We start from the raw sequence: 27,519 nt of genomic DNA on the forward strand, positions 1-27,519 counted from the left end.
CTTAGGGATAGAGGGGTGTAAAACCAGTAAAAAGGAGTCAGTGTGAAGTTGTCCAAGCTTTTTCCTAGGAAACATTTTTCTTGTTCATGCATGCTCATAATGTACACATACACACTCAGTGTTTCCTGTAATATAAGACATCATAGATGATTACTCAGTATTGACTTAAAACAATTTTTTCAAGATAAAACAATGTGCTCATCCTTTGAAAATCTCAACTACACCTCAGAAGTGTTGGTGTAAAAACATTTGAGAATGAAATTAATATGGTGTACAAAGGTAGCATATATTTTTGAATTTACTTAAGCTCCAGTGTTTGGATAGATTAACAACATGCCCTCCCCTCTCCCCCCTGTAGTCTGGGGATATGAGCAGTGAGGATAGAGTGGAATGTTTAATAGCCCAGGATATTAGAATAAAGGAACATGGAGAAGCAATTTACTTAGGTCTGACACTTAGAGTTACAATTTCTTCAAAGCTAGGCATGTATCTCTAGGCCGAAAATGACAATTTAGAGATCCTGCCATTGAAATCTCTCAGCTTGGCACCTTCCGTCCCCCCATTTCAGGATAAGTGGGTCCGTAGCCAGCCTATCAGCCCTGTTTCTGAGATCTCCCTGGCAGTGCCTATTATTTGCAGGGTTACTTTACATTTTATACCCCTCAAAAAACCTTTAATACTTTCAATTTTCAAATGTATATCATATGTAAAGGAAAGATGTTATAAAATTAAAGGAGTAGTCAGAATTTCTCTGCCACAAAAGGTAGGAAATCACTGGTACAGATATTTTAGTCCATTTGCAGAAAATTGCCTATTCTCAAGTAGGTAGGTCAAGTGCAGAAAGAACCTCTACTTGAGATACAATTTCCTCTCCACACTTGGCTTTCTCTCTATTAGGATAGGCGGCCAAGTGCTGCCCAAATTTTAACATTCTGCTGTCTTTCCACTAGCAGTTTTTTGGCTATATGTATTAAGATGTGTTTGCTTGGGGCAGAACTCAGTCATAGCTACAAATACTTTTAGAACCAGAGGAGCTTTAGTTTAGAGAATAAATTGCAAATCTTGATTTTGTAGAAAATTAGAGAGTCTTAAATGATTTGCCCAAGGTAATACAACCCATCGACGCCAGGCTGAGGCAGGTACAGAATCAGGTCTCCAGAACCCTGGCGAGTGGACCTTTTCCTGGCGTAGAGCAAGTTGGTGTGATAGAAGCCTTTGATTCACTCTCTTGCTTTCGAACTTTTGTTTTCATCCAAGTACCTCATGGAATGATGGGTAATAAGAGTCAGACTTTATTTAACAAAAGAAAAAGGCCATGTTCTGAAGCTGTGATATAAACAGCAATGCTGGTGACATTTCTCCCTTCCTCATGGACCGATTTCCCTGTTAAAAAAGAGAAGCAGCAAACTTTCCTGAATGTTGGGAAGAACTTTTCAATCAGCCTAGCAAAAGGAGACACATCCAGCAAACTTGAATAGCATAAGAGTGGGCTGTGGAGATATAGGGAACTCATTTCCACTGGGACCTGGGCGTCCGGTTCCCGAGTCCCTCCACCAAGTGCACCAGACGAACGCCCTCTGTATCTGGGCAAGTAGCGTCGCCCTTGTCATCAGCATTTCCTAAACACAGAACTCTCGGGTCTGAGACGGGCCCCACGACGTACTTCTGGAAGAGGCCCAAGCCCACAGGTCTTCCTGAATTTGAGTCAGCCAGGCAGGCAGGAAGTCTGGGCTGCCATTTTCCCAGCTGCCCTAGCCTGGGCCCTAGAGAAGTTGTAAGGCGCACCCCCTGTTGGGAAAGGCTCCAGGGGACATACCTCCTCCATTCAGTTTCAGAAATCAACTTGAGGACCTTTATAACCTCTCATTAGAGATGAAGTGGCTTGAGGGCTGGCCTCCAAAGTGACTGGTCCTAAGAGAAACCAGCAAGTTTGTGTTGACAGAGAAGGTCCTGCCGACAGAGAAGGGGGTTGGTTGTGACCAGAGCCATGTTTTTCTGCTTGTCATACATGGGCTCCCCCTGCGGAGGTGATGGGGCAGGCGGCCGGTGAAGCCTCAGGACCGGCTGAGAGTAGGCTGACTGGTGCCGAGAGCTGTGCGTGTGTTGCTCTGGGGCTCCTCCTGCACATGCTCTGTCAGTTTATGATAAAATTCCACAGACGTCCAAGATTTGTCTTTATTCAGTTTCTGCAATGTTTTGGAGCTTTTTAAAAAAGTTATCAGAAGAAGCTAGCTTTAGGTGAGAGCATTGAGCAGATGAACAAATGTAGCTTCAACTCAAAGCATGATATCTGACCAAAGCCCCATCTGTGGCAAAGGCCTCACTCCAGTCACCTGTGGTCCTTCCATTGGGGGCCAGGAATCCTGCAAGGCCGGGCCCTGATGGTGTCCTTCAGCTGTAGCCTGTGACCCGCAGATGCCCATAATGATCCCTGAGAGCTGTGCCATGAGGCTCATTAGTTATTCAGTTAACAGCCAAAGAAATATATAAAATATTGTAAAATGTATACAAGTGTCAGGCTCTTTTTCAAGGGTTAATAGAAACTTTCTGAAAATTCACATGGTGTTCCTGGCCGTTAGTGGGGCAAAGTGGTGTCTGTGCCACTTTGGTCTTTCGTAGAAGCCCCTAGTAAATATCTTGTAGGCTTTGATTTGTTTTTTAACTTCCCCTTTTGGCCTTGCCTTTGGCACTTCTGCATGTTTATTTATCATCTTTGGGTAAATCTGTACATTTTGACGCCACCTCTCTGCTGATGCTCAGTGTCTTACCTGAGGCTTCCCTTGGCCTTCACTCACTCTCTGGCTCTGAACGGCAGCTGTGGAGGGCGCACTCTGTTTCTGATGTCACCTTTTCTTTCTGCTTTCCTGGATTCTGGGGCCAGGTAGATTATGGGCTTTCTACCAGCAGCCAGGAACCTTGACATGTTTTCCAAGCATGAAGCGCTGCCTGTGTCATTGGGGCCTGTCCCCGACCGGGGCTATGGCCATTTCCCCCGTCTGTCCTGGGGAAGCCACAGAAGCAGCTTGGAGGAAGTGGGGGTAGTGTTTGGTAGTTGCAATTGTTGATAATTGCCCTTCTAGATAGTTACATGGGTCATACATTCTTCTTAAAATATGAAAAAACCCACACTCCTACCTATTTGATTATAACCATTGTGTGTTTATATGCATATATATTTTTTAACTGAAGAAAAATAACACTGCTTTTGTACGCAATCCTTTTAACAAATTGTTTATTGTTGTATCCAGGTGACGAGCATGGTAAGTATTTTCACCACACTGAGTATTCTGTATTTTAGCTGTGCTTGGCAGACTTTTTGGCTAGCTTTGTGTTATCAGCCTTGGCTTTTTTAGAAAAGACCCATTTAGGGAAAGGAGAAACTTCTTACCTCATAGCATCCTCTCTGTCCTCAGCTATAGAAGGAACCCATGGAGCCTTAGACCCATGGTGGGGACACCTGAGAGAGCATGAGCCCCACCAGCATGCTGCTTGGCCCTGTCACCGCCCCCAACCCCACCCACCCGCACCCACTCCGCTGTTTCTGAGCCTCCCCGACCAGGCATCTGCCAGGGCTTCCAGGCTTGCATGAGTGACTCCAGAAGCTCCTGGGACTGTGGCCCCTTGATGGCACACACTGTCCAGGGCTCCCCACACCCTGGACGGTCCCACCCCAGATCCACGGTCATGCCCCCACCCCATCTACATGCTTAAAGCAGGGCCTTTTTTCCCTTGAGTGTGTTAAGTAATTGGAGAAATCTCCCTTTGGAAGCTGGAAAAATAAATAACTTTGTCCATTTTTCTCAGAGGCTTCCCGTTCTTTTGGAAAATGTATTTAACAAAAAAAATTTTTTTTTAAGCCTTGCCACTGGGTGTCCTCAGTAAATGTGCAGAGTTACAGTGGGTTCCGTGTGTTTAGCCTTCTGGCTGTGTTTATTTATCCGTGCATGTTTGCTTTTTTGGCCTCTTTTGTGGCTCTGTATTTTAGTCCATGTGCTCGTGTCTGTGCTGTGTAAGCTGCCTGGTAGCCATGCGTGTGTATTAAGTCTGTGTGTCACTGTCACCTTCAAGGATCAGACCGCAAAGGATAAGGCCCTTCAGCACATGGCCGCCATGTCGTCCGCCCAGATCGTCTCGGCCACTGCCATTCACAACAAGCTGGGGCTGCCTGGGATTCCACGCCCCACCTTCCCAGGGGCGCCGGGGGTGAGTCACAGGCTGCATCTAGGAACGGTGGCCTTCGGGACATGGGGTCACCGTGGGCCAGTATGAAGCTGTCCACCTGGCGCTTTTCACAATTGGGTCAGGTGTAGGAGAACCACCTTGTGGTGAGCTGATGATGGGTGCACAGAGGGGGAAGGGAGGAAGGAAGCAGGGGACAGGGAGTGAGAGGGAGAGAGTGGGCAGGGGAGGACCTTTGTCCCTGAAGACATTGAGTCCAGTATCACTTTTCTGGTGCCCCTCTGGGTTGTGATCTGTATCTTTTTTTTCTAGCCCTTGGTATTTGTTCCTGTGTCCTCAGGTCATTTTACCATGGCTAGCTCCTAAAGGGACAAATAATTCTATTAACATTTTCATTTTGCACCTACAAGGGCAGAGAAGCTAAATGTCATTGTTCCATTTAATCCTTATAATAATCTTAAATGCCTCTTATTGCTACTTCCATTTTACAGATGAGAAAACCAAGGTTACTTAGTAATAAAACAAGAGTTTGGATAATGTGATCATAATCACCTGGATAGTGATGTCAGGACTCAAACCCAGGGTGCTGTGACTTCCTTTATTGTAGTGCTTCCTCCAGCAGGGGTTGGGGGTCAGCAGGTACCAAGAGCCCCAGGAAAACTCACAGCAAAGGAGGTGTCTGCTATTTGGAGCTCGCAGCTGGCCTCTTGTTCTGAGCTTTGTCCTCTCCCTGACTGGGCCCTCCCTCCATGCTATGAGCGGTGGAGGCAGAACGTTACACATGGTGCGTTATAGAGTGGGGAAGAGAAGGGTGGGTGGTGGGTTCATGGATAGAGCAGTCAGATGAAATACTCAGGAACACTCTGCAGTGCGCCCAGATCTTTGCCATGTGTCAGGAGAACACAGAAGCTACTTCCTGGTCCCTGCCCTCAAGGTTATCTGGAAGAGGAGCTAGAGGGAGCCCTGGGTTGCCAGGCCAAGGCCATAGGCTGTGATTTTGTGTGCAGTAGTGACCACATCTGTATTTAGGGAGGTCACTGCAGCTGGTGGACGATCTGAACCCGCTATCTTTAGCAGAGGTCGCAATGTGTACACATCCTGAATTGTGCTTTGAAGTGAACTCATAATGCTGAAGCCTCTTGCATTTTGCCTTCCAGTTCTGGCCGGGAATGATACAAACAGGGCAGCCAGGATCCTCCCAAGAGTAAGTCTGAGGAGGGGCCGGCACTGACGACAAGGGGCTGGTCTCAGCACCGCCCCCCCCACCCCACCCCCCTTGGTGTTTTCCTGGGACCAGACTGCCTCGGAGCTTGGAGGGAAAGAAAGATTTAGCCTGAGATCACCAAAGTCCTCTCCCATTGTTACCCACTGAAGCCAATGGCAGGGGAAAGATGGCTCAGATCCCGGAGACATGTAAACATTCCCCCTACCTTAGATTTAGTGGTCATCTAGCTGGAAACAGGACTAGGATTCCTGTCCCTTCATGGCTCTGAAGATCAAAGTCTAGGGTCTTCCTGAGAAGTGCCTGTCTGACAGCGAGGGCGGTGGGGGTGATTCTGTAGCCCATTCCATTCTGTCTTTCCCTGTGGTGTGGCAACTAACAGAAAATCCCACTGATGCTTTCAGAGCCCAGAAGATGAGGGCAGTCTGGGATGAAAGCAGAACAGAAATCCTGCTGAGATATTCTCAAAAGAACATGAGCTATTTGGCTTAGAGAAGGGGAGCCTGACTCATGTCCCAAACCTTGCCTGGAAATGGTGACCACTAACCTCTGTCTCTGCAGGGATGAGACTTCAGAGGGAGGTGCCCGGCTCCTCCCACTGAGCAGGCGTGAGCTTGGTGGTTTTGTCCCCAGCAGCCTGCTGGCCCCTCTCAAATGGAGAGAGTAACCCTCTCAGTCTTGATGGAGTTCTGCCTGGGCTGTGCCCCCAACCTGCAGGCAGCATCCTTAAAGTAGGGAGGACCCAGGTAGGGTCCCTAGCCCCAGGAGGCCAAGGCCAGAACTGAGGCGTAGCTGCTACTACAGCTGCCATTTCTGACTCTCTCCGTTTTTCTGTTCCCAGCGTCAAACCTTTTGTACAGCAGGCGTACCCCATCCAGCCAGCGGTCACAGCCCCCATTCCAGGTGAGTCTCGTGGGGCTCCCTCCCACTTTGTTCCACAGCTGCATGGCCCCTCTTATTTGCAGACCTATGAATGCCTCCCCCCCCACCCTCAACTTGCTTAAGGCAGGTATTAGCCTGGCACATAGGAGGGTCATGTAGGTGTCCCCTCCCAGGTCCTGATTCCTGAGAGTCATTCCCTCAGAGCTCAGAGCTCCTCACATTCGTTTTTAAGGAACCAGGGAGCCTGGTCACTTTCACTCAGCACCCTGGGTCATCCTGGGAAGGGGAAGTTGCTGTGGTTCCTTCCTCATCATTAACAGGCTGAATTGGGCAATACAAGTCCTGAGAGCAGATAGGATTTTAGTTACCCTTTCTTAGATAAGTAGGCTTCAATTCCTAGTACCCTTTCTTTATAGGAGAGCTCACACAGAAGCCCAAAGTAGAAAACAAGTGTCTGCCCGGCCCTCAGCCCCACCCGCCACCCCGCACAGGTGCATGTAGAATTACTTGGTGGAGCTGCTGTCTGCTACAGAGGCCCAACGCTGAAAATGCCCTCTGCTCCATACCAGGGAGCATTCTGAGAGAGTGTCCTACAGTGCTGGTGACTGCAGCCTTGGGAAAGGAGGTAGAGAGACACCAGAAAGTGTCTGGCAGTTCCCATCTCTTCATTCAGTCTCGTCTTAGTCCCCAGCTAGGCCCCTTTGTCTGGGATTAGGTGACCTCATGCCACAGCCCATAACATGAGCTGATGTTGGCTTTACAAGGAGCTGCATGCATCCAGCTTCTCCAGGACACTGCCTCTGGGATCCCAGGCAGAATCTCTCCCCTCCCTGAACTAGCTCCACTACAAGACACTGCTGGAGCAGCTGTTGGCCTTTCCTGCCCCATTGTGGGCCTGAGGCCAAGGGGAGGCGATTGGCCAGCAGTAAAGGTGACAATTGGTCTTCCAGGGTTTGAGCCTGCGTCAGCCCCAGCTCCCTCGGTCCCTGCCTGGCAGGGCCGCTCCATTGGCACAACCAAACTTCGCCTGGTGGAATTCTCCGCTTTCCTTGAACAGCAGCGAGACCCAGACTCGGTGAGTATGCCCAGAGGTGTACCTTGAACCTAGAATTCGCTGTTCATTCCCATTCATCTCTGCAGTCCTTTCCCCTGAGTGAACACGGACCTGGGGAGGGAAAACCAAGCAGCCTTTCAGTTAAGTAAAAGGTATTTCCATTGACAAATATGTAGAAGAGCTGGAAGTTATGATGCTTGGGGCCTGAAACTCCGGGGAATACTGGTGCTGAAGGGCAGGGGCTTAATAGGCTCTTGCATTTGGTAAAATTAACATTTATTGCACCTTGCCACATGACTGGTACATGGCAAAGCTATTTACTGGTATATACACCATCACACTTTATCCTCACCAAAACCCTATAAGGGAGGTGCTGTGTGATGAAGAAACAGAGGTTAAGAAATTTTCCTAAAGTCACATGGTTAACATCTGATGGATTAGAGATTCAAACTTACGTCTTTAAAACTCACGCTTAACATTTAGCCATTATTCAATACTGCCTTTCCAAGTCTTTATTTTCTCATGATAGCGAGTTTTACCTCCTTAGGGAGAAGTAACAAGGTGATACTTTAACAATTTGATATAAAGTGCAATGCACTATAATACCATAAATACCAGTAAGGCGGGCACCTGAACTCTGCTGGTTGTGTCCTTCACCCCAATGGGAGCGCCCATCGCCCCATTGTTTCCCAGCCAGGTCCATCATTTCCCATACATGGGTGAGCCTCCCTTCCTTCCCGCCCAGCAAGCCCAAGACCCCCTTCTCACTCTCACTCCTTGGCTGTGAGTATGAGCGCTGCATCTGTGTGGGGGTGAATCCAAGGCAAAAATTGAAGAAATCATGAGTTTGTCTTTGGGGTCTTTACCAACTCTTTTCTGCATTCTGTCTCACCCACCTTGCTGCCCTCCAGGGCCACCAAAAGCCATAGGTGCCATGCGTCTATGTGTCTGCCACCTTGCTGTCATTCTGTTAACAGGAAAAAGTGTCATGAATGATTTCACCATCTGTCATAAATACCTCAGATACTGAACAAACACTGCGTCTCCTGGTAGTATTTGCACTTGAGCTTGGTGGAAAGCCTCAGATGATAGTAGGACAAGGGAGGAAACCTGGGCAGAGGGGCTTCCACCAGCCACCACTGGAGTAGACACTTGGGGCACCCAAGTGTGTGGCCTGCCAACATTTCTGTTTATGAGCTGTGCGCCAGGAGCTGGTAGAAAAACAGCCTGCTGCAAAAGTAGGGGAAAATGAAGGAGATGTAAAGTCGGTCATGGGGCCTATCAAGGCAGGCATAGGAAGATGAGGTTATCGAAACAGGGAAGAGAAAGCCAACTAGATCACTCTTCTCAACCTGCTGAGTGGTTTATGGGAAGGGAGGTGGCAATGGCTTGAATCCATCTGGTGACATTGAAATACACAGGTCACCTTCCCAACTCTAGGCTGCCGCCTCCTTCTGAGAAGTGTGGAGGATTTTTTTGGCTGAAGGCATGACTTTGGCCAGATGACGCTTCTGCTTTTCATAATTCTTGTTTGTATAACACCTCATTGCCTGCACAGTACTTGGTCATTTGGTCATTTTATTCTGTCCTCATAGTACCAGTGAGGTAGGTTCTGTTTCCCCATTTCATAGGTGAAAAAACTGAGGCCCAGACTTACTAAGTGACTTACCGAAGATGCTTAGCCAATGAGCAGCGTGACCAGGAGCCAAAGTCTATTTCAGTATATTCTTTTACACTGCTGTAAACTGCCCCCATTATGAAGGTGTCTTGAACTGCTTATGCAGTCTGTGTATCCACTACATGAACAGATCTTTCTCGTTGCTTGTGAACTTTTTTTCCCTAGGAATAAAACTCCGAGGCACTGGGAAGTAAAAATCCCAAGGTGGTAGTTGTTTCCCTGGGTAAAAAGATTATAGAATGTTTAATCAAAATAAACAAAATTCTTTTTTAGTTGAGAAGCCCGTGGCAGCCCCTCGCTGTGACGGTCCCTCTGGTTATGGACCCGTAGAGCCCTGAGTGCCCAGTTTCTCTTGTGGTTAGTGTTTGTCAGGCTTCCCTCTGTGAATCCCCGATAGACTCTTTCAGTCCGTTCTCTAATTGAATACGTGGCCCTGGACCAAGGAGGGTCCGGCCCTGACCACAACCATTCTCCTCCCTGGTAGAGGTTACGTCTTGTGAGGAGACTTGCGTGAAGCTGTAATCACAATGGAGGTCACTGTGAAGTGCGGTGACTGCAGGGAAGGAAGAGTACTGAAAGCTGGGAGTGAATAACATGGAACAGCTTCCTTGAGGAGTAACCCTCACACTGAGGGGTAGAGGATTATTCGGAATGGGGAGGCATGAAGGAGAACATGCCAGGGGTGATGCCTCTGAGGTATAAAAGTAGTTAAGTAGAAGTTGGTGGATAGTTTTAAAGGCAGGGCCCACCAAGTCCTTGGAGTGGGGTTTAGAGCTAATGTTTCATGCACACGCAGGATTATACATAGCAATCCGAATGGTTCCACTTGACTGGAACCCTGATGAATGAAAGGGTTTGGCTCTATAGCTTGGCCTCTTAACACATGACTTCAACAGTCCTGTTATAAATGGAAGGCCTGGTGTGAGTCACCACCATTGGGCCTCCTGAAAAAAACAATTACATTTTAAGGGACACAAGATGGGGACTGAGAGAAATTGGAATTCAACCAACAAATACTTTTGTAAGAAATTGATTGATTTTTAGAGAGAGGAAAGGAGAAAGAGAGAAGCATCGATCTGTTGTTCCACTTGTTTATGCACTCATTGGTTGATTCTTGCATGTGCCCTGACCAGGGATCAAACCTACAACCCTGGTGTCTGGGGAAGAGGCTCTAACCGAGAACCCGGCCAGGGCATCAAGTCCTTTTTAGACACTGCACACCAGCCCCGGTTTCAGGTTTTAGGGATGCAAAAGCAAAGGAAACTAAGTCCTTACTCTTGTGGAGCCTCCATCCTACTAGAGAGAACAAACAGTAACCACCCAAACAAGTATACACACACACACACACACACAATGTGAGGTGATCCTGGGTGCTCGTGTGGAATAGCTCCTTCTTCACAGTTGAAAATCACTTGCTCTTTAGATTACAAAAGTATAATTTCAGAAAATGTCATGTATATGTTGATGGCTCTGGCTTGTTGCAGTCTGATTTTAAGTTGTGTCTATCAGATAATGCCAGCCAAAACCGTGCCACTGTCCTGAAATTATTTTACTGAGTCACAACACCAACCTCACTTATTAATGTCACAATGTAATACTCCTGTGTTACACACCCCTATTTTGCATTGATTTTTAAAAATGAGTTCAGGTATACAGAAGAATTCATGGCAGAGTGTGACCAGTACATGTATTTGATTTTAGTGGAAATTTCAAGGGTCCAGAAACAGGGCAGTTGTGCTGGAGGAAGCAGGGGACCCTTGTGGGGGGGAAGGTGATTGACAAATTGAAATGAGGGAGAATTACAGAAATTGTTTATAGCATTTCGGCAATGTCTTAAGCACCAGCTTCTCAGGTTATGTAATAGGCGCTTTATTTTGCAAACAGAAGGTGCTGTCACCATGAACGTGCAATGGCACTTCAGGACCAAGGTCGCACTGAAGCACTTGTAGCATGTGGAACGTTTCTTTGGCTCTTGGGCTTTTTGTGCCTTCTGAGACTGATTTTACTATATTTTGTTCCAACTATAGACAAATTTAAAGTAACTTAAAAATTCATCTGGGATATTTAAACTAAGGTGGATACACTAAAACATTTAACATCAAACATTAAGCATGTTTCTTTGATAAGGAAGCCCACGAGGTGACAAATAATCAAAGGTCCCTAAACAGATTCAGCTCTGTGTTTGGAGTCTGTAGATCTTTGTCTGCATACAGGCACGCACACACATTTCTCCCTACTTCCTGTAGTGGCTTAGGCTCATTGGAATCATGGGGTAATAGATAGTGCTGGCAAAAAGCCAATAAGTAAATCGATGAGCTGGAGGCAGTGCTAACTATTTTTCATTAGTGATTTCTTCTGTCCTCATCACAGCCTGATGAGGTAGGTAATTTTATTCAATTCTCCAAGAAGAGGCTTGGAGAGATTGCTGTCTTGCAGGTAGCCAGTGTCTGGGGCCAGGTTTGAACCTTGTGGTTGTGCTATTTCCCAGCAGTACATAAGCATGAGCAACAAAACCAAGAGGAGAACCTAGTTTGCCTGGTTCCAGGGTGGCCTCCCTTAGTTACCACTGTTCCACAAATTCACTCTTCAGGTTACCACATAGGCCATCATTGCCACCACTGAAGACTTCTACATGACTCTGCCACCCTTGGCATTGGTAGTACTGGTAAGAGAGCCAGCAGTAGTACCACCTGTGGAGAGAGCCAGCACTGTGCACTTATCTTATACGTGGCCTGCCCGGTGTTAGGCAGGCAGCTGATGTTGGAAATGGGCTTTAGATCCAGGTCTGCTGATTCCACATCCTGAGATTGTAACCAGAGTATATGTGGTCTGTCCATTTGTGGGCAATGAGTAGCATAGCCTGTTTTATAGCCTGTAGCTGGTTGTAATCTGTAAGGAGCTACAAGCAGAATAATCTGGGGGATGAGCGCCCCCTGCTGGCTCTGCATCAAGTGTAAACCAGATGGCAGCGATTCCCCAAGTCAATTGTTTATGTTGGTGGAGAACCAGCAAGTCAGTCCCTCTGTTACCTTTGGCTCCACTAGAAGCTAAGAGAAAAACAGCAGAGGGTGAAGAAAGGAAGATCTAAAAAACTAAGACGATTTTAGAAGTGGTTAGTAGTGCTTGGAAATACACTTTCTACATGATTTCAGTGTTGCATATCAAGAGACTGCAAATGTTACATGTAAGATCCTCCGCCCACGGTGGGCCATGTAAAAGTGCCTTGGCTGTAATCAGGGCCCAGTTGCTGGAGACTGAGTTAGCAGCTGCTGATTGAGACTGATGAAAACCTGAGCTTGGTGAGCTGTAAGCTGAATCCTGTGTGTGCATGGGGAGTGGTTTTCCTGATAAAGCCTAGCGGAATTCCTCCACCCCCACCCTGGGACAGGACAGGTTCCTCCAGCCCCCAGAGCTCAGCCACTTCCTGCCCCACAGCTGGCAAAGCCCAGCTGGGTCAGATTGCCCAGGCCCAGGCTTCTGTGTTCGATGCCTGTCATGGTCTGGATGCCAGAATAAGCAGGACCGTGTACAGGAAGAGAGTGTGTGAGTGTTGGGTTAGGTAGGAGTTACACAGCCAGAGAAGGGAAAACCTTGGCGTGGAGAGGGAGGGACAAGGAGATCCTCTCTTTAGGTTTTGAAAAAGCACTGTCTCACCAAAGATGGTATGGTAACAAACCTGAACAGGGAAGGCACATCCAGCTCCTAACAAACACTTTGCTATATTATGCAATACTGATCATCGCCAGCACTTACCGACCTGTGCGATAAGCACTGTATGCCAAGCATGCTGACACAGGTACTGTTCCTGTGTACAGTCTATCACTGGAGGAACAGAGGCTTGGAAACTTTAGGGTACTTTATCAAGGTCCACCTCCAGGGAGTGGCTGTGCCAAGGTTTGGCCCAACTCTGTATTCTTAACCACTGCTCTGTAGTTTTGGGGAAACCAAAAAGTTATTGAAACATAAAAACAACTGCCTTCTACAGCATGCGTCCCCCAAGCACAGGCTGCCTGTAGGAGGGCCCTTCACATGGGGGTGAGAGTTGGGCTGGGATTTCTCTGAGCTCCCTTTCCAGTCTGTGGTTCTGTGTGTCTTCTTTGGGTTTGGGGCGAGGCATGAGAGAAGCCAGGGATGTTCCTGCTTGGACCTTAGAACGTATCTCCTGCTGTGCTCTTGTGACGACACATTCATTGTAGTTGAATGAGGAAGGCAGTATTGGAGTTCTTACCAGCAGTACGGGATTTGGGGCAATGACTTCGCAGCTCAGCCTGACTTCAGTTGGCACAGTGGGCATAATAGGGCCACCCTCACTGTACTGCTGTGACAGTTGCAGTTAACAACATCCCGGGCCTATTGAACACTCCACATGTGTTTTTGGAACCTTGACTGTCTTGGAGAAATGTAGCAGGAGATTGGGCCAGACTGATGGAGGGACCTGACTTGGGAAGATCTGTTCCCCAGGTGGTTCGGACTCTATTGAAACTCAGGTGGGAGCCAGAATTTTTTTTAATTAATTTTTTTGAGTAGGTAGTAAATTCGTGTGACCCCAAATCTGTAAGCATAAAAGAATGGAGGGGGATTTCACTACTTTCTCATTCCTATCCCACCCCAAAAGGGAATCACTGTTGCTAGTTTCCTGTGAATCTTTCCAGAGATTTTAATACACATACAATATAATATGAATACGTATTCCTTCACCTCACCCCCCTTTTAAAGAGAAGATGTGGTCTGATACGGGCTGTAGGAAGATGATGGCTGCAGCAGGTCAGAGAATGAGCTGGAGCTAGGGACACAACATCACTGGTCCAGGAGATGGGTGACAAGGGCCAAACAGGGCACAGGCAGTGGCTAGGGGAATAGACATTGTGTTGATAATATTAAAAGGTCTTAGGGATTGATTAGCTGTAGAGGAAGAGGGTGCTGGAAATGACTGAGTTTTTGAGACTGCGGATGGTGGTATGATTTGAAAAGTTATGGAGCAGAGAAGAGAGCAGACTGCCTTTGTGATAACACTATTCCTTTTGTCCTCAAAAGAAACCCATGGAAATGGATATTGGAAACACAGACCTTCAGCAAGTTTAAGTAACAGCCCAACACCCAGCTCGTAGATGGCAGGGTTGGATAGTTGAACTTTGTGCTAACGCAGAGCCCATGGTTTGAAGAAGCTGGGGAAGGGAGTAGCAATCACCAACGTTTAAGGAGATCTTAATCATGTCCTAAATGCTTCACCAGGTATTATTTCAAAGCTACTTAGAAATAAAGATAAGAGGCCAAGACATCTCAGGCAACAAAACCCCCTGCCTCCAGGCTGAGGACCTGCCATAACCCAAGCCTGGGCACCCTTCAAGAATTCTCTCCTCCTGGGGAACTCATATCAAGTGCCCTTACTTTCCTCTTTCTCATGTCCTGACCACCTTCCTTCACTCGCTGCCACCTGTGAAATAATAAGCTTTGTTTTCTCCACTCCCCCAGATAATGCATAAACATCATCCTCTGTGATGTTTATGGAGCCCTCTGGACGTGAAGGAGTAAGGCCTTAATCTTCACAGCCTGAGCTAGCCCAGTGCTCCCGGTTAGGGTGGGCTGCATTGAGGTTATGCAAATACATCCTGCAGATAACCTCATTCTTTTCCATAAAGGCATTTGGTCAAATGTGGGCCCAAGCATGATTTAATCTTCATGTCTTTATAGCTTCTTTCAAAGGCAATTCACAGATCAGCTAAAATTCCTTCATTAAACCACAGATCCTGGCTCTGCTTTGGAAAATGTGACCAGCGCAGCTCTAAGGAAATATGACATTGATGAGGTCTGTGGCAGAAAGAAGGATGGGTGGTTTGTATGGGGCGTAGATGAGAGAAATAAGGAAACAAGATCAGAAGCAAAGTTGAAGCTCCATATTGCCAGGAGGGTCCTTGCTGGTGTCCTGGACAAGACCAAGAAGGGCAAGGTTTCTCTGGAGAAGCTTCCGAGCACTGCACTGGATGCTGAGGCTGATGCAACATCTCAGAGTAGGGTTCTGTATTTATGGGAAACAGCTGTTTGGGCAGATCTGGTTTCTGGTCCTTTAGAAAAGAGGTTCCTCTACCCCAGTTCATAGCTTGTGTGTGGATCTCATTAACAGGGAACCTTCAAGCCAGCATCTATGCAGCTCCTATGGCTCACACAGAACTGTCATGTTTACTGTTTCATTTGACCTAGATGTCAACCCCTGGAAATGAGTCAGCCAGGTGTCATCCCTGTGTTCAGAGGAGGAAGCCAAGGCCCAGAAAGGTTAAGCAACTTGCCTGAGGTCACACAGCTCAAAACCAACAGAGCCTCGATTCTAACCCATGTGTTGTCAATGTCTGTATCCCATGCTTCGAATACATGGTCAGAAAGCCCACTTGCCTTCTAGGTTCTCAGAGGAAGGCTGCAGCTGTTCTGATGGATGTCTATGACCAGTGTTTGTGCTGCTCCCAAGTTTTTTTCGTACATTCTACCAAGTGTGGGCTTCCATTCCAGCAGGTCGTGGGAGATGAAGTGTCTTTTCGTGACTGTGCTGATGGCTCCCTGTGGTGTGGTATGGTTTTCCCACCCCATCATGCAGGACTGCCGAGCTGTCCTGTGGGCTCATCCATGCACCTCTGGCAGCAGCAATGGATGGTTTGCTCTCAGTGTCTGAGCTGCTCTGGGCACTCACCCTCTTTCTTCATACCATTTGGGGATGAGGCAATTGAAAGCATCTGGAAATCTGAGTTTTATGGACATTTCACAGAGGCCGCAGCCAGGTTCCATCTGCTTTCCTTGGCAGGTCAGCACCTCACCCGCTTGCCTTCATGGTTGCGGTTCCTGCACTCGGCCACTGGCCCTTACAGCTGCACTTGGTGGGGAAGATGCACCTCTTTCTAAGAAACAGCAGCCCCTCTACAGAGGTGGTGGTGGGACTGGGAAGTGGGGGTGTGGGTGGTACACTCTGGTGTGAGATCTGGGAAGGAAGGACTGACTTGCTTCTAGTTTCTTGTTTCTCCTGTTTCTTTCTGGGAAGGGCACAGGGAAGGGATGAAGCGGCACCTGGGACAGGTGACTAGAACAGGGCTCGTGTCTCTGAGCAGTCAGCTGAGGACAGAGCCTATTGATACAGGAGTGCAGGATAGCCCCTCCAACCCCCCCCCCCCCCCCGCCCCAGTCATACCAGGACCTGAGTATGCAGGTCACTTTCCTTGGCTTGGCTCTACAGCCACTGCCTGGGGTCATCACAGGTTGCACAGGCTGCCCTGGGAGTGTCTGGAGGGATAGTACTGGCAGGAGCATGACAAGAAGCAACTGTAGGTGATTTGTCCTTGTTCTGTTCCAACTTGTACATTATCATCCCTTGACATGAGTTATTTGTCTTGGTTTCTTTAAATTCCTAAGTGGATTATAATTTCTCTCTTGGTATTATTTGACAGCAGTCATTTTTCAAGGTTTTACTGCGTTCTTCAAATACTTGGAATTTTTGGAACAAGTTTGGGAAAAGACCGCCATCTTCAGGTCAAATAATGTACTGCAGCGCCAAGGCATGTCCTAGGGAGCAGTTTGGATGCCAAGGACTAGCAGATTTATAGGACTTTTCCTTCCTTTTCCACAAAAAGTGAACTGCCTCATCAGAGGTCTCTAGAGTAAAAAATGTATTGGCAGTACTTTCAAAAATGAGAAAAGAACGAAAATAAAACCCCAGTGGCTACTGTGGGAGTTGTGTTTTCCGGTTTGTCTCATTTGCGGTGATGGGCCGCCCAGGCTGCCCTGTGAGGACAGATTTTTCAAGGCTCAGAGGGGCTCTGATGTGCCTGAGGGAAGCGCGGCTTCGGGCCGGGGCCAGGGCTCTCCAGGCCCCATGTGCACATCCCCGCCTTCTTGTCCGCCCTATGTTACAGTCGCTAATGGCAGTGTTGGACCAGCAGGGGTGTGTCTGAGACTTTCCTGTCTTTGTTTCTGCTTTAAATTTTAGTATTTCCATTTTGTTGCTCTGAGAAGGACAGCCTGAATTTCAAATGATCTCTTCCAACATAAAGAAGCATCATGATTACTTGGGGAAATAGTAATAGCAATAATAGTAATAAATGATGTGCTTGGCATAGCATATGTATTTTCCATGCATTGTCTCATTTAATCCTGTGACACTCCTTTGAGATAGTGACTTTCCTTATCCCTTTATTACGAGTGTGGAAAAGGCAGCAGAGAGGGCTGGAATTGCCGTCCCAGATGACTCAGCGAGGCAGTGGTGCCAGCCCCAGGGTTCAGACCAGATCCCGTCTGACTCCAGAGTCTGTCTGCGAGGTCAGCTCTCCTCTCTGCAGCCTCCCTCAGCAGCAGAGAGGAGAGCCAGGAACCAGGAGAGAGGGTGACCTCTTAGAACAGCCTCGGGGGAGGAGGAAAGTCCCTTGTGAAACCCCCGGAGTAGCTTGGTAACCCTTTACAAGTAACTTTCTTGAGTTTCTAGGATTATATTCACCTTTGTCACTGTTTAAAACTGCTGTGAAAAGAAGTGGAGGGATTGTAGCAGTAAAAAGAGAAAATGATCATTTCCCCAAGTCCGGATAGAAATTCATGTATTAAGATGGTGTCAGGTGCTGCTGAGCTACAGGTTGTTTTGATCTGGGTAGGATTTTGCTGGTACAACATCATGTTTGTTTGTTTGTTTGTTTGTTTGTTTTGGGTGAGCCTGCAGTCATCCCGAGCAGCTGAGCCTTAGGAAGGCTCTGTGATCTCACCAAGTTCCTTTTGAGTCCACAGAACTTGAGGCCAGCTAGGATAAACATCCTGAAGCATGACTCTTAATATTTTTGTTTCCCTTTATAGTTCTTTCCCTTCCTCAAAAAACTCCAGGCTATTTCAAGGTAACTTTTGATTGGCTGTTTAATTTAATAGAATACACATGCTTTATGTATGAGTCAAATTAAACCTCATTCATGGCCTGTTAGGATAAGCAGCAGTCCCCAGCCCCAAGTCTTCCCACTCACCAGAACTGTTCTTAGGGACAGCTGCGTACAGCTCTTGAGCCATTTCTTTGTACATTGTCTCTATGTTTCTAAATGGCATGCTTATACCATATATCTCAGCCCATCAATTTTAGACATTTTCCATTGACTTTTTTACTGTGGAAGATCAGGACTTAGGTCTCTAAATCTAGCACATGTCTCCCCACCCACACACACACACCCCACCCCCTTCTTTAACATCTAATCTTCCCAGTGTGGTTATAGCACAAGTTTTGTTTTTAACACTCAGTGTTTATATTGCAAACCTGTGTCAGTTTTGTACACAGTGTGGTTAATGTGTGATATATTAGAACCGTTTCTTGATTGTAAAACGTTTTTTCTAGGGCTTGTCATTTCCTCTTTTTTTAATCTGTTCAGTTTCTAAATGACACAGTCATCCTCCAAATTTCTAATAGAATTTTCAAACTCTTCTCCAGTTGGTCTCATAAGTCATGGAGTCTCTCAGGTCCACTGTCCCCTTGGTGATGTCTCTCGAGGACCCCTCCAGCTCCTCATCCACTCTGGCATGGCAGCTGTCCGGGTCAGTGGCCCAGCTGTTGGCCAGCATGTTCTTCTTCCTGTCTCCTGGGTTAGGGCCCGTCTCCCTCTGTTCTGATTTACTACATTTCATAGGAACCTCTCCCCCTATAGTGACCTGAGAGCAGTTACAAAGAAGGTCAATTTTCTGAAGCCTTACAGATCTCAGAGTGTCTTATACTCTCACATGTGATGGATAACTTGGTTTTCGTCATGGTTTTGCCGTAGAGGTGTTCTCCTTGCTGATGAGTAACACTGCATGTTTCACGCTGGGGAACCAACTCATCCATATAAAAAAAAGCAGGTAAATGCTGATTTAAGGCATGAGACATGCAAGCGTGGGGATGTTGACTGTCTTTAACCGCAGTCTGCTCTCTAGGAATCTTTGGGGATACGTGTTCACATGGGCAACACATGACTGACTGTGGAGACAGTAAGCTGGTTCTCTGTAGCCGCTCCGCTGTAGGGCCTTCAAAGGGAGGACTTTGTATTCCTGGCTCATGGATTGCCTGGGCCTAGTGCATGGTGGACAATAGGTGTGTTGGTTTGTTCTACTGAAATCCATAAAAGAAATGTACAGAGTGAGCACCTTTTCTCTTGTTGCCTTTTATATGTTGATAATCCACATATCTACCAAGTGTCAAGGAGACTTTTTTTTTTTGGTAATTGAACAAGCCAATGTTAATCTCTATTTTAGATGCAGAGGATATTTCATCTTAGGCTTTGGTGTAAGTGACTCCTTGGCATTCACCCTGTTTCTGCTTATATATTGCCCCAAATACTTGGGGTTGGGTTTGTTGTTTACTTTCAGATATTTGTTTTCTGCATTATAGAATAGAATTACCCTGTTTTGACTTTATGTTTTACCTTTAGTTTTGGGGAACCACCATTGCTAGAAGGAAAATGGGATTTATTGGGGAGGGAGGGAGAGAGAAAGGGAAGAAAGCACTGCTCTGGCCTTCTTCCCTTATAGGAAAACCAGTGGGATGGAAGTAGTAGCCTCACCAAATGGTTTTTAGAGTTCTAGTTTCATTAGAGCTAGAACCCAAACCTACCAGATAGATTTCTTCTCTTCAACCTTCTGGATTTGGGGGCAGAGGGGCTCCTGACCTACCCTGGTTGAATTAAAGGGAGAGAGGGGTCTGTTTGTCTCACTGCTGTGGTCTCCAGAACATTTTCTTTAGTCCTTTGTATTCTTAGCAACAAAGTCACCTCTTGGCAGGGATAAAGCCACTCAGATGCCAGCAGTCAGGGTTTGGTTTCAAGTCACCAGCCTTGGAGAGGCAGTGCCCGATTTCCTTTGGCAGGGACAGCCTGCCCCTTCTCAGTTCATTTCAGCCACTTGGGCACAAAGGTAATTTCCTCAAAATAGAAACCTTTGAAGACTCTATCTAATGCATCTGTGAACCATTATGTTTCTCCCAAATTTTAATTTAACATCTTAGAATTTTGAAAACACTATTTAGGTCCTTTTTTTTCCAAATCAACTTTCAGAAAAAAGTAGATCTGTGTTAGAAGGGCCTGGGCATTTTCTTCTGGGAGACTGTGTGGTTGGTATTTGCAGCAAATGCATGGGTGGTGGCGGCCTTGACAAATCCAAGTTTTATTCTTAACTCCAGGACTGTTCCCAGAAGTGTGACCTCAGGCAAGTCTGTTCATCCCTGAGTGTCTATTTCTTCATCTGTAAAATGATTTTAATAAAATCCACCTACATTGTCATTGCGGGGCAAAGAGTGCCTGCAGTCGCATATACAGAAAGCACATTACACAAAACTCTGAATGGACACAAGTTCTTTTCCTTCCTTCAGGGACAGATGAGAGGCCCACACCCTGAGAAGCTTATAAAGGACAGTCATAATCGAGGAACAGTACAGTCACATGCTTCACAGCCTGCTCCCAGCTTGGGCTTACTCCTGTTTATTTTTTCTTTGCTAGGCAGGAGGGGTAGCTGAAACAGGAACATTTTTGTGCTTCTACCCCAGGATCTAGTTAATCTCACATAATAATAAGCCAACACAGTAGTAATCTTAGCAGCTGCAATTTATCGAACGCTTATATGCTAGGCCCCATGCCAAGCCCCTTCTGTGCATTATTTCCTTTCATCCTCAAACCTGTTCTTACAGGTATTAGATGTACATATGAGAAAACTTGCCATTGTACATATGAGAAAACTGAGGATTCAGGTTCTTGTGTGACTCCAGCATTTTCATGCTTTGCACTCAGCACCTTGATTTTCAGCTATATCCTCAGGGCTCCCAGTGAATTTTACCATACATTCGCCTTCCTGACCTCTGCCTGGGATGTCACCCTGAGTTCCAGCAGTACGCTGCTGGGGCTTTCAATGTCAAGAGCAAAAAGACCAAGCTTCTTAACCTTATTCTGGCCCTGCGCTGGCGCATGGGGGCTGGCTGGGAAGAAGAGTTGAGAGGATAGAGCTCAACAGAGACTCAGGTCCTATTCACGGGTGTCCCCAAGGCTCTACTTGTATTCCATTCTTCCCCAGGAACTCACTGCCGGTGGGTGACACAGGTAATGACAGAAGTGGAGCTTGCTGTAGGCAAGGTTATTAATGCGGTTGGGTGAATGGACAGACAGCTGACCTCAACCCCTGTACTGGTGGGTGACCACAGAATGGACAGGGCAGCCAGACAGGAGGCACACACCCTCATTCGTCTTCTCACCTCTCCTTACCCTTACCCCAGAGTCTGTGCCTCCAACTCTGCCTGTGTTATTGTTTCTCCTTTCACCTGCTGATGAGACCAGAAACTCTTTTGCAGTAGTGCTCTCTACGCTTCTCTGGGCTTTTGTTTGCTTGTAATTGCAAAGATGATGTGACAGCAGAGAAGAAAACATACAAAAAGATCAAAGGCACTCCACCCTGCCCCATAGCTTCCTCTCCCTAACACAGCAATGGCTTTTGCTTGTTTTGAAAATGTTTTTTGTATCTCTTCCAGCTCAGGTAGCCTCTGTTCTTCCATAGCAGTTTCCAGGTCTCAGTCCTACCTGAAAGTCACCAGGTTGCTGAAAGGAACAGAGGCTGGGACCATTCAGAGTTTGATAGGTTCCTTTTGTTTTACATTTCACCTGATACCGTTTAGGGATTGCAAAGGCTTGGTTAAGGCATTTCTCCAATGTCAATCAGGAGAGGGGCTTAGCCTTCTCCCAGCAAGTGCCAGGCCCTGGTACACTCGCTGTGTGTGTGACACCGTGGGCAGGGGCATTGGAAGGGGTCAGGCCCCTTGCCCTGTGGTGCTGTGGCCCAAGGTCCGTGGTGTGGGGAGCAGGTCACAACGTGAACCAGTACTTCCTCAGAATATTTTTACAGGCTTTGTGATCCAGTGAGTTTGGGAAACTTGGGGTCATACAAGGTTAAAGGTATGTTTCTTTACTGTAGTGCTTTTAATGTGCAAATACTTGCATGTGAATCTCAAAGAAGGAAGTTTTATTAAAAAATCATAATACCTAGTATTTATTGAGTGTTTACTCTTTATTGGACCTTTCCAGGGGTCCATCCAGCAGCCCGCAGGCCACATGCAGCCCAGGATGGCTGTGCGTGTGGCCCAACACAAAATCGTCAGTTTACTTAAAATATTATGAGATCTTTTGTGTGTGATTACATGTTGTCATATATTTAATATGTGGCCCAAAACAACTCTTCTTCCTCCAGTGTGGCCCAGAGATGCCGAAAGGTAGGACCCTCCTGTAAGAAGTGTCTCATTTAAATTCTCTAGCAACACTGCGAAGTAGATGCCATCACAGTCCCCACTTCAGAGGCTGGGGAAGCACTCGTCCAGTGTCGTAGCTAATTTGTAGTACTCTTGGTAGGCAGCTGTGACCGATCCCTCTTTTATTTGGGGCTTCTTATTTTCTGTGGGATCAATACTTGAAAGGACCCTAGTTGGAGAAATGCCAGTGTAAACTCAAAAAGTGAAGAGAGACTGCTAGGGGAATAGGGATACAGGGTTTCTCTTATGAACCCTGTTGCCTTCTGAGCTCCCTGGACCCCCTGCACTCCCAGGTGTCTTTGTCGGCATCACATTAGGATGGTGTTGCAACCTGTTCAGCAGGAAAGGCAGGCAGGGAGGGTCTGAGGTAGAAAGTCTAGGCCAGTGGTTCTCAGACTTAGGAGTGTATTGGAATTCACCTACAGAGCACTAGAAATTAGTGCCGTCTGGCCTCATTCTCAGGGATTCCAGCTTCATCCGGGTGGAGCCTAGGCACTGGTGACTTTTAAATGCTCCCTGGTAATGCTGCAACCTGGGTGAGAACCATTGGTTTGGGCATTCTCCTTTGTGGTCTGGTTACCATATCTTATAACAAAGCAAGGAAAAGATTTTGTTTTGTAAGTTAAATGTCTTTATAGGGTTTTGTTTCTTTCTTTTTTGTGTAAGTGAGTGAAGTGGTATTCCTTTTTTACCAGCCTCTGATAGCCTTATCCTATGAATCCTCTCCCCGGACCCTAACTTTGCACTGATGACCACATATTGACCAGCCCTTTTGCAGAAGTTTTCCATTGGTTACTAAAGGGACTGGTGAGAAAGAGGCTCAGCACTCTTACTCCTGCTGGAAGAAATAGGCAGGTAGCGTTGCTCAGAGGGCTGCATCCACGCTGCTGCTAGGGGAGCTGGAGTGAGAAGGGCTCTCTGGGTGAGGACATTAGTTAACCACACACATACTTGTTATTGGGCTTACACCGTCAACAACAGGCTCCAAAGGATGTCGCTGTCATTTGCAGCTGAGTCTCATGAAACTAGGTAATAAAATTGCTTCTTGGTTTGATACTTGGGTAACTTAAGTTGTTGTTTGCTACTGTGTCTACAAAAAAAAGCCTTTTTTAGACATTTAGAAAAATACACACCTTTTCAATAAAAGACAATGACTGTTTCACTATGTTGTGTACCTGAAACTGGTATATTACTGTATATCAACTTTAATTTTTAAAAAAAGACAATGACCGTTTTACCCTTAACTGTAATGGCTTTTCTTAACATCTTCATCTTTTTCAAAGGACAGACCCTGGGCTATTGGAAGCATAATTCTGGGATTTTAAGACTGCCTGCTCTTTATCCAGCTCAAGGTAGATGTGTCCCGGGTTCATCAAAGGGTTTGTAATGGGGATGTTTCTGTTGGTTTCTTACAGTACAACAAACACCTCTTCGTGCACATTGGGCATGCCAACCATTCTTACAGTGACCCATTGCTCGAATCAGTGGACATTCGTCAGATTTATGATAAATTTCCTGAAAAGAAAGGTGGCTTAAAGGAACTGTTTGGAAAGGGCCCTCAAAATGCCTTCTTCCTCGTAAAATTCTGGGTGAGTAAGACATTGTTGTGATTTCAGTGGTTTTTGTCTGAATGGCCAGGTCCCATACGTGAGTGTGGACCAGCACAGGGGCCGTGGACTCACACTGACGGCACATTTGTGTGCACCTGCAGGATCGCCATGGGTCACAGGCTCGCACCTGTGTGTGGTCCGCATCCTGACCTGTGGTACCCTGCAGCCCCTGCTGAAGAACAACAGACAGGTGGCCTCTTTGGGCTTCAGGACTCACTCATGCAATGACAAGAGGCTTCACAGATGAATGGAGTCAGATGGAAAACATAGGGCACTAGACCCTCTTTCTTTTTCTTCTCACTCCATTAAGCAAAACAACCTATAAATTCCACTGGAGCATAGGACCTGAGACAGACATGGGGCTGGGATGAAGGTAAAGTCTTGTGCTTCGAGATTTCATAAGTGTCTGAGAGAAGACAAAGTGGCTCTGCCCTGTCTGTGCTTCATTTGTGCTTTAAAACATTAAGTGCAGATTGCGCCAGCTGCTGGGGCTCACTGATGCCCCTCAGCCTCTGAGAGGAGCTCTGCTCTTTCTTCTCCACTAGTCAGGCTCAGGCTGGGCACTGCTGACCGGTCAGAAATGTTAAAGCAGCCATAAGGATAATGTGTGTGTACTGGGAGGCCAGGGGGCAACAGGAGACCAGACGACCGGCTAACACTGTTTATAATTCCTCAGTAGTTAATCAGTTCCCATGCTGTGTCATAATTATTTGGATGTGTCCCACTCCTCTCTGGACTTCCGACTGCTCCAGGGGACCCTGTTCATAATAGTGGCTACCATTTATTGAATACCTGCTGTGGGCTGGGAGCTGCACTAATGCTTTACATGTGTCTCATCCAGGCCTCACAGCGTTAAGTGGAATTTGCCTCCCATTCAACCAAGAAAACAAAGAGTCAGAGATTACAAAGGACTGGCTACTTGCAGGGTGGGAACCAGGGTCTTGAAATTGGATGGGTTTCACTGTAGTGCCTCTGCAGTTTCCTGGCTGCTTCACACCCAGTGGACCCTGGCCACCGAGTCCATCAACAGAGGACTTTCCATATCTCCAATACTAAAAAGCCCAAGACATGGGGAAACAAGGGAATGAATTAAGGAAAAATTTATGTTTTAAATTCCTTGGAGGGAAGTTGACATATTAAGTTTGTTTAGTTTTTATTATCTTTGCATGGTAACTAGCTTTCATTTGTCATGCTTTCGAATTGAATTTGAATTGTAGAAGATTGTAGAAGTAGCCTTTTACTTATACTAATTTTCTTGGGATGAGTAATGTGTGTAGATAACATGAACAAACAATAATAGTCATTTCCCCTTTCTAAATTGGTGGCCGCCACTTAGTGATTTGAATGGTGTTGGGGGCTCAGTTATATGATAACACAGCAGTTTTCAAAGTGTGGCCTACAGACCCCAGGGGGCTTCCTCAACATCCTGTCAGTGGATCAACAAGGTCAAAACTATTTTCACTATGACATCGCGTCACTATTTGCCTTTTGCACTCTGCCGATATGCACACTCTGGTGGTTCAGGAGCAGTAGGGTGAAACTGCTGAAGCCTTAGCACCATCGGGCTGGCAGGCACTCACGGGTAACAAAGGAAGAAAGCAAGAAGCAGTCACACCAAGAGTGTCCTTTGTGAATGGGCCACATCTAGAACCTAGAGCGCACCTGCCGAATGGCTGCCGTGAGCCCGCCTGCCACACCACAGACAGCAGCTGACAGTGCTTGTCACCAGACAGAAAATTCGAGCTTTCAAGTAAAAGTAAGAATTTTGGAAAACTTTTATCTACCCCGGGAATCATGACAGCTTCCCAGTACTTAAAAGACTTTTCTGGTGAGGTCCACAGTCATATCAACAAATGTGATTTTTTGATACAGTACAGGATGGACCAAAAGGATTTTAATGTAACAGAGTAAGTTTATTGATACGGTTTCAGATTCCACCCTGCTGCTAGCCTTTCAGAAAGTACCACTTGTCAAATTTTGTTGTAATGTCAAAGAAAAATGACCACAGTTATCTGATGAGTACATTAAAATATTCTTCATTTTTCTAGTTACATATTTATGTGAGGTTGGATTTTCTTCATATACTTTAACTAAAGGAGTATGTCGTGACAAATTGAACGTAGAAGCAAGTATGAGAATCTAGATGTTTTCCATTAATTCATACATTAAGTAGATTTGCAAAACGTAAAACAACGCTACTCTTGTCACGAACTGTTTTTAAATATAGGTATGTCTGATTGTTTAAAACTGTATGTTAACATGTAATGAGCTTATCATTGTTTTATTTAGGTAATAAATATTTAATTTTTTTTTTCGATTTACATTTCCAACACAGAAAATCCAGGTAGATATAACCCATGGGAACAAAAGCTCCTTCCGTTGGAAAGGGGACCTGAGATCAGAAAGACTGCGAGTCGCAGCGGGGAAGGGTGTGGAAGGAGGCTGTTCTGCCCAGTTAATGAGCATCATCAGAAATTACAAGATGTGATGAAAAGAAACCATTTTCAGTACTTTCAAGTTAAACAGTATTGGTTTTTAGTGATAAGCTTTTTATAATTAGTCTGTTATTTGACTATAATGTGGAATGGAAAATGCTTTGAAAGTTGTTCTTGTTTTTGCTTCCAGAATTTCACCCATTTAATTCACACAGTGGTTTGAAGAAATGATTTTAATAGAGGGTTGGGGCCCTTCAGTCACTCATGGGTCTCCAAACACCGAGGTCTAGATTGCAGATGTTCAGAGTGTGGTGGCTGGCAGGAGATGTGCAAGTTTAGACTTCATTACTCCAAGATCAGATACCAGTTTATTGAATTCAGATTTGCAGAATTAAAATTGAGCACTTCTATGAATGATAGAAGATAGCACTTCTTAGTATATAGTTAACCGTGCTTAATTAACCTTCATAAAGAAATTCAGACATAACTATGTTAAAGTAAGTGAGGAAAGACAATTGTAGGTTTACAATTTGCTACAGTTTTAAATCTCATTGGCTTCCTCTAATGACCAAGCATGAACTACACTCAGAATAGCTCCTCTTAGATATCAGTAGGTGTTTCCAATGGGTGTTTCTTTCTCCCCCACCCCCCGCCCCCCAGTCAGTGTTTCTTAATAGGTGTAACACTCCCTTTGAAATATCTTTTGTGTTAGCAATTTGCTTAGCAGATTTTCTAATTGTTTATGAATTCAGTAAATTTGGACAGATTATCTACTCACTCTTCCTTCTCCCTTTTTCTTCTTTCTTGGGTCACGTAAGATCTCTAAGTTGTCAAAATCAGACTTACTATTAATTCATTCATACGATTCTTCCTGAAATTCTCTTTTCAGAATGTCTGCCATGTTTAACCTGGGCTCAGTGGGGCTAGACCAGGTCAGGGGTTTGCTGCGGAAGGAATACCGAGTGCCACCTGTAGTACCTGCACTTAACCCCAAGCTGTGGACACCTCAGCTCTTTGCCCGCTGACACTTTCAGGGAATGGGGTAGTGGGGAGCACAGTAGCAGTCACTCCACTGGGTTCAGGGTGGAAGATGCTGCCTGGTCCCCCAGCGCATGGCTGAATGGCAGAGCATGGCTGCCTCTCCAGCCTATGAGCCTTACAATCACTCACGCCTTAATGCTGTGGGCACTTGAGGACCCCT

General features: G+C 46.2%; 1 protein-coding gene across 8 annotated transcripts in view; it reads left to right on the forward strand.

The window, feature by feature from the left end:
* Nucleotides 1–27,519, forward strand: part of TEAD1 (TEA domain transcription factor 1) — a 247,566-nt gene that overhangs the window by 181,715 nt on the left and 38,332 nt on the right. For 5 of the 8 annotated variants that reach the window (XM_036029046.1, XM_036029050.1, XM_036029049.1 and 2 more), the window contains 6 exons: nt 3,249–3,260; nt 4,069–4,203; nt 5,337–5,383; nt 6,243–6,304; nt 7,234–7,358; nt 23,689–23,862. In XM_036029046.1, the coding sequence (XP_035884939.1) occupies nt 3,249–3,260; nt 4,069–4,203; nt 5,337–5,383; nt 6,243–6,304; nt 7,234–7,358; nt 23,689–23,862 (555 nt within the window). The remainder of the gene's footprint in view (nt 1–3,248; nt 3,261–4,068; nt 4,204–5,336; nt 5,384–6,242; nt 6,305–7,233; nt 7,359–23,688; nt 23,863–27,519) is intronic. The other 3 variants (XM_036029048.1, XM_036029051.1, XM_028515954.2) reach the window with 1 other exon arrangement.

The sequence above is a fragment of the Phyllostomus discolor genome, chromosome 6, assembly GCF_004126475.2.
Source record: "Phyllostomus discolor isolate MPI-MPIP mPhyDis1 chromosome 6, mPhyDis1.pri.v3, whole genome shotgun sequence".
NCBI lineage: Eukaryota > Metazoa > Chordata > Mammalia > Chiroptera > Phyllostomidae > Phyllostomus > Phyllostomus discolor.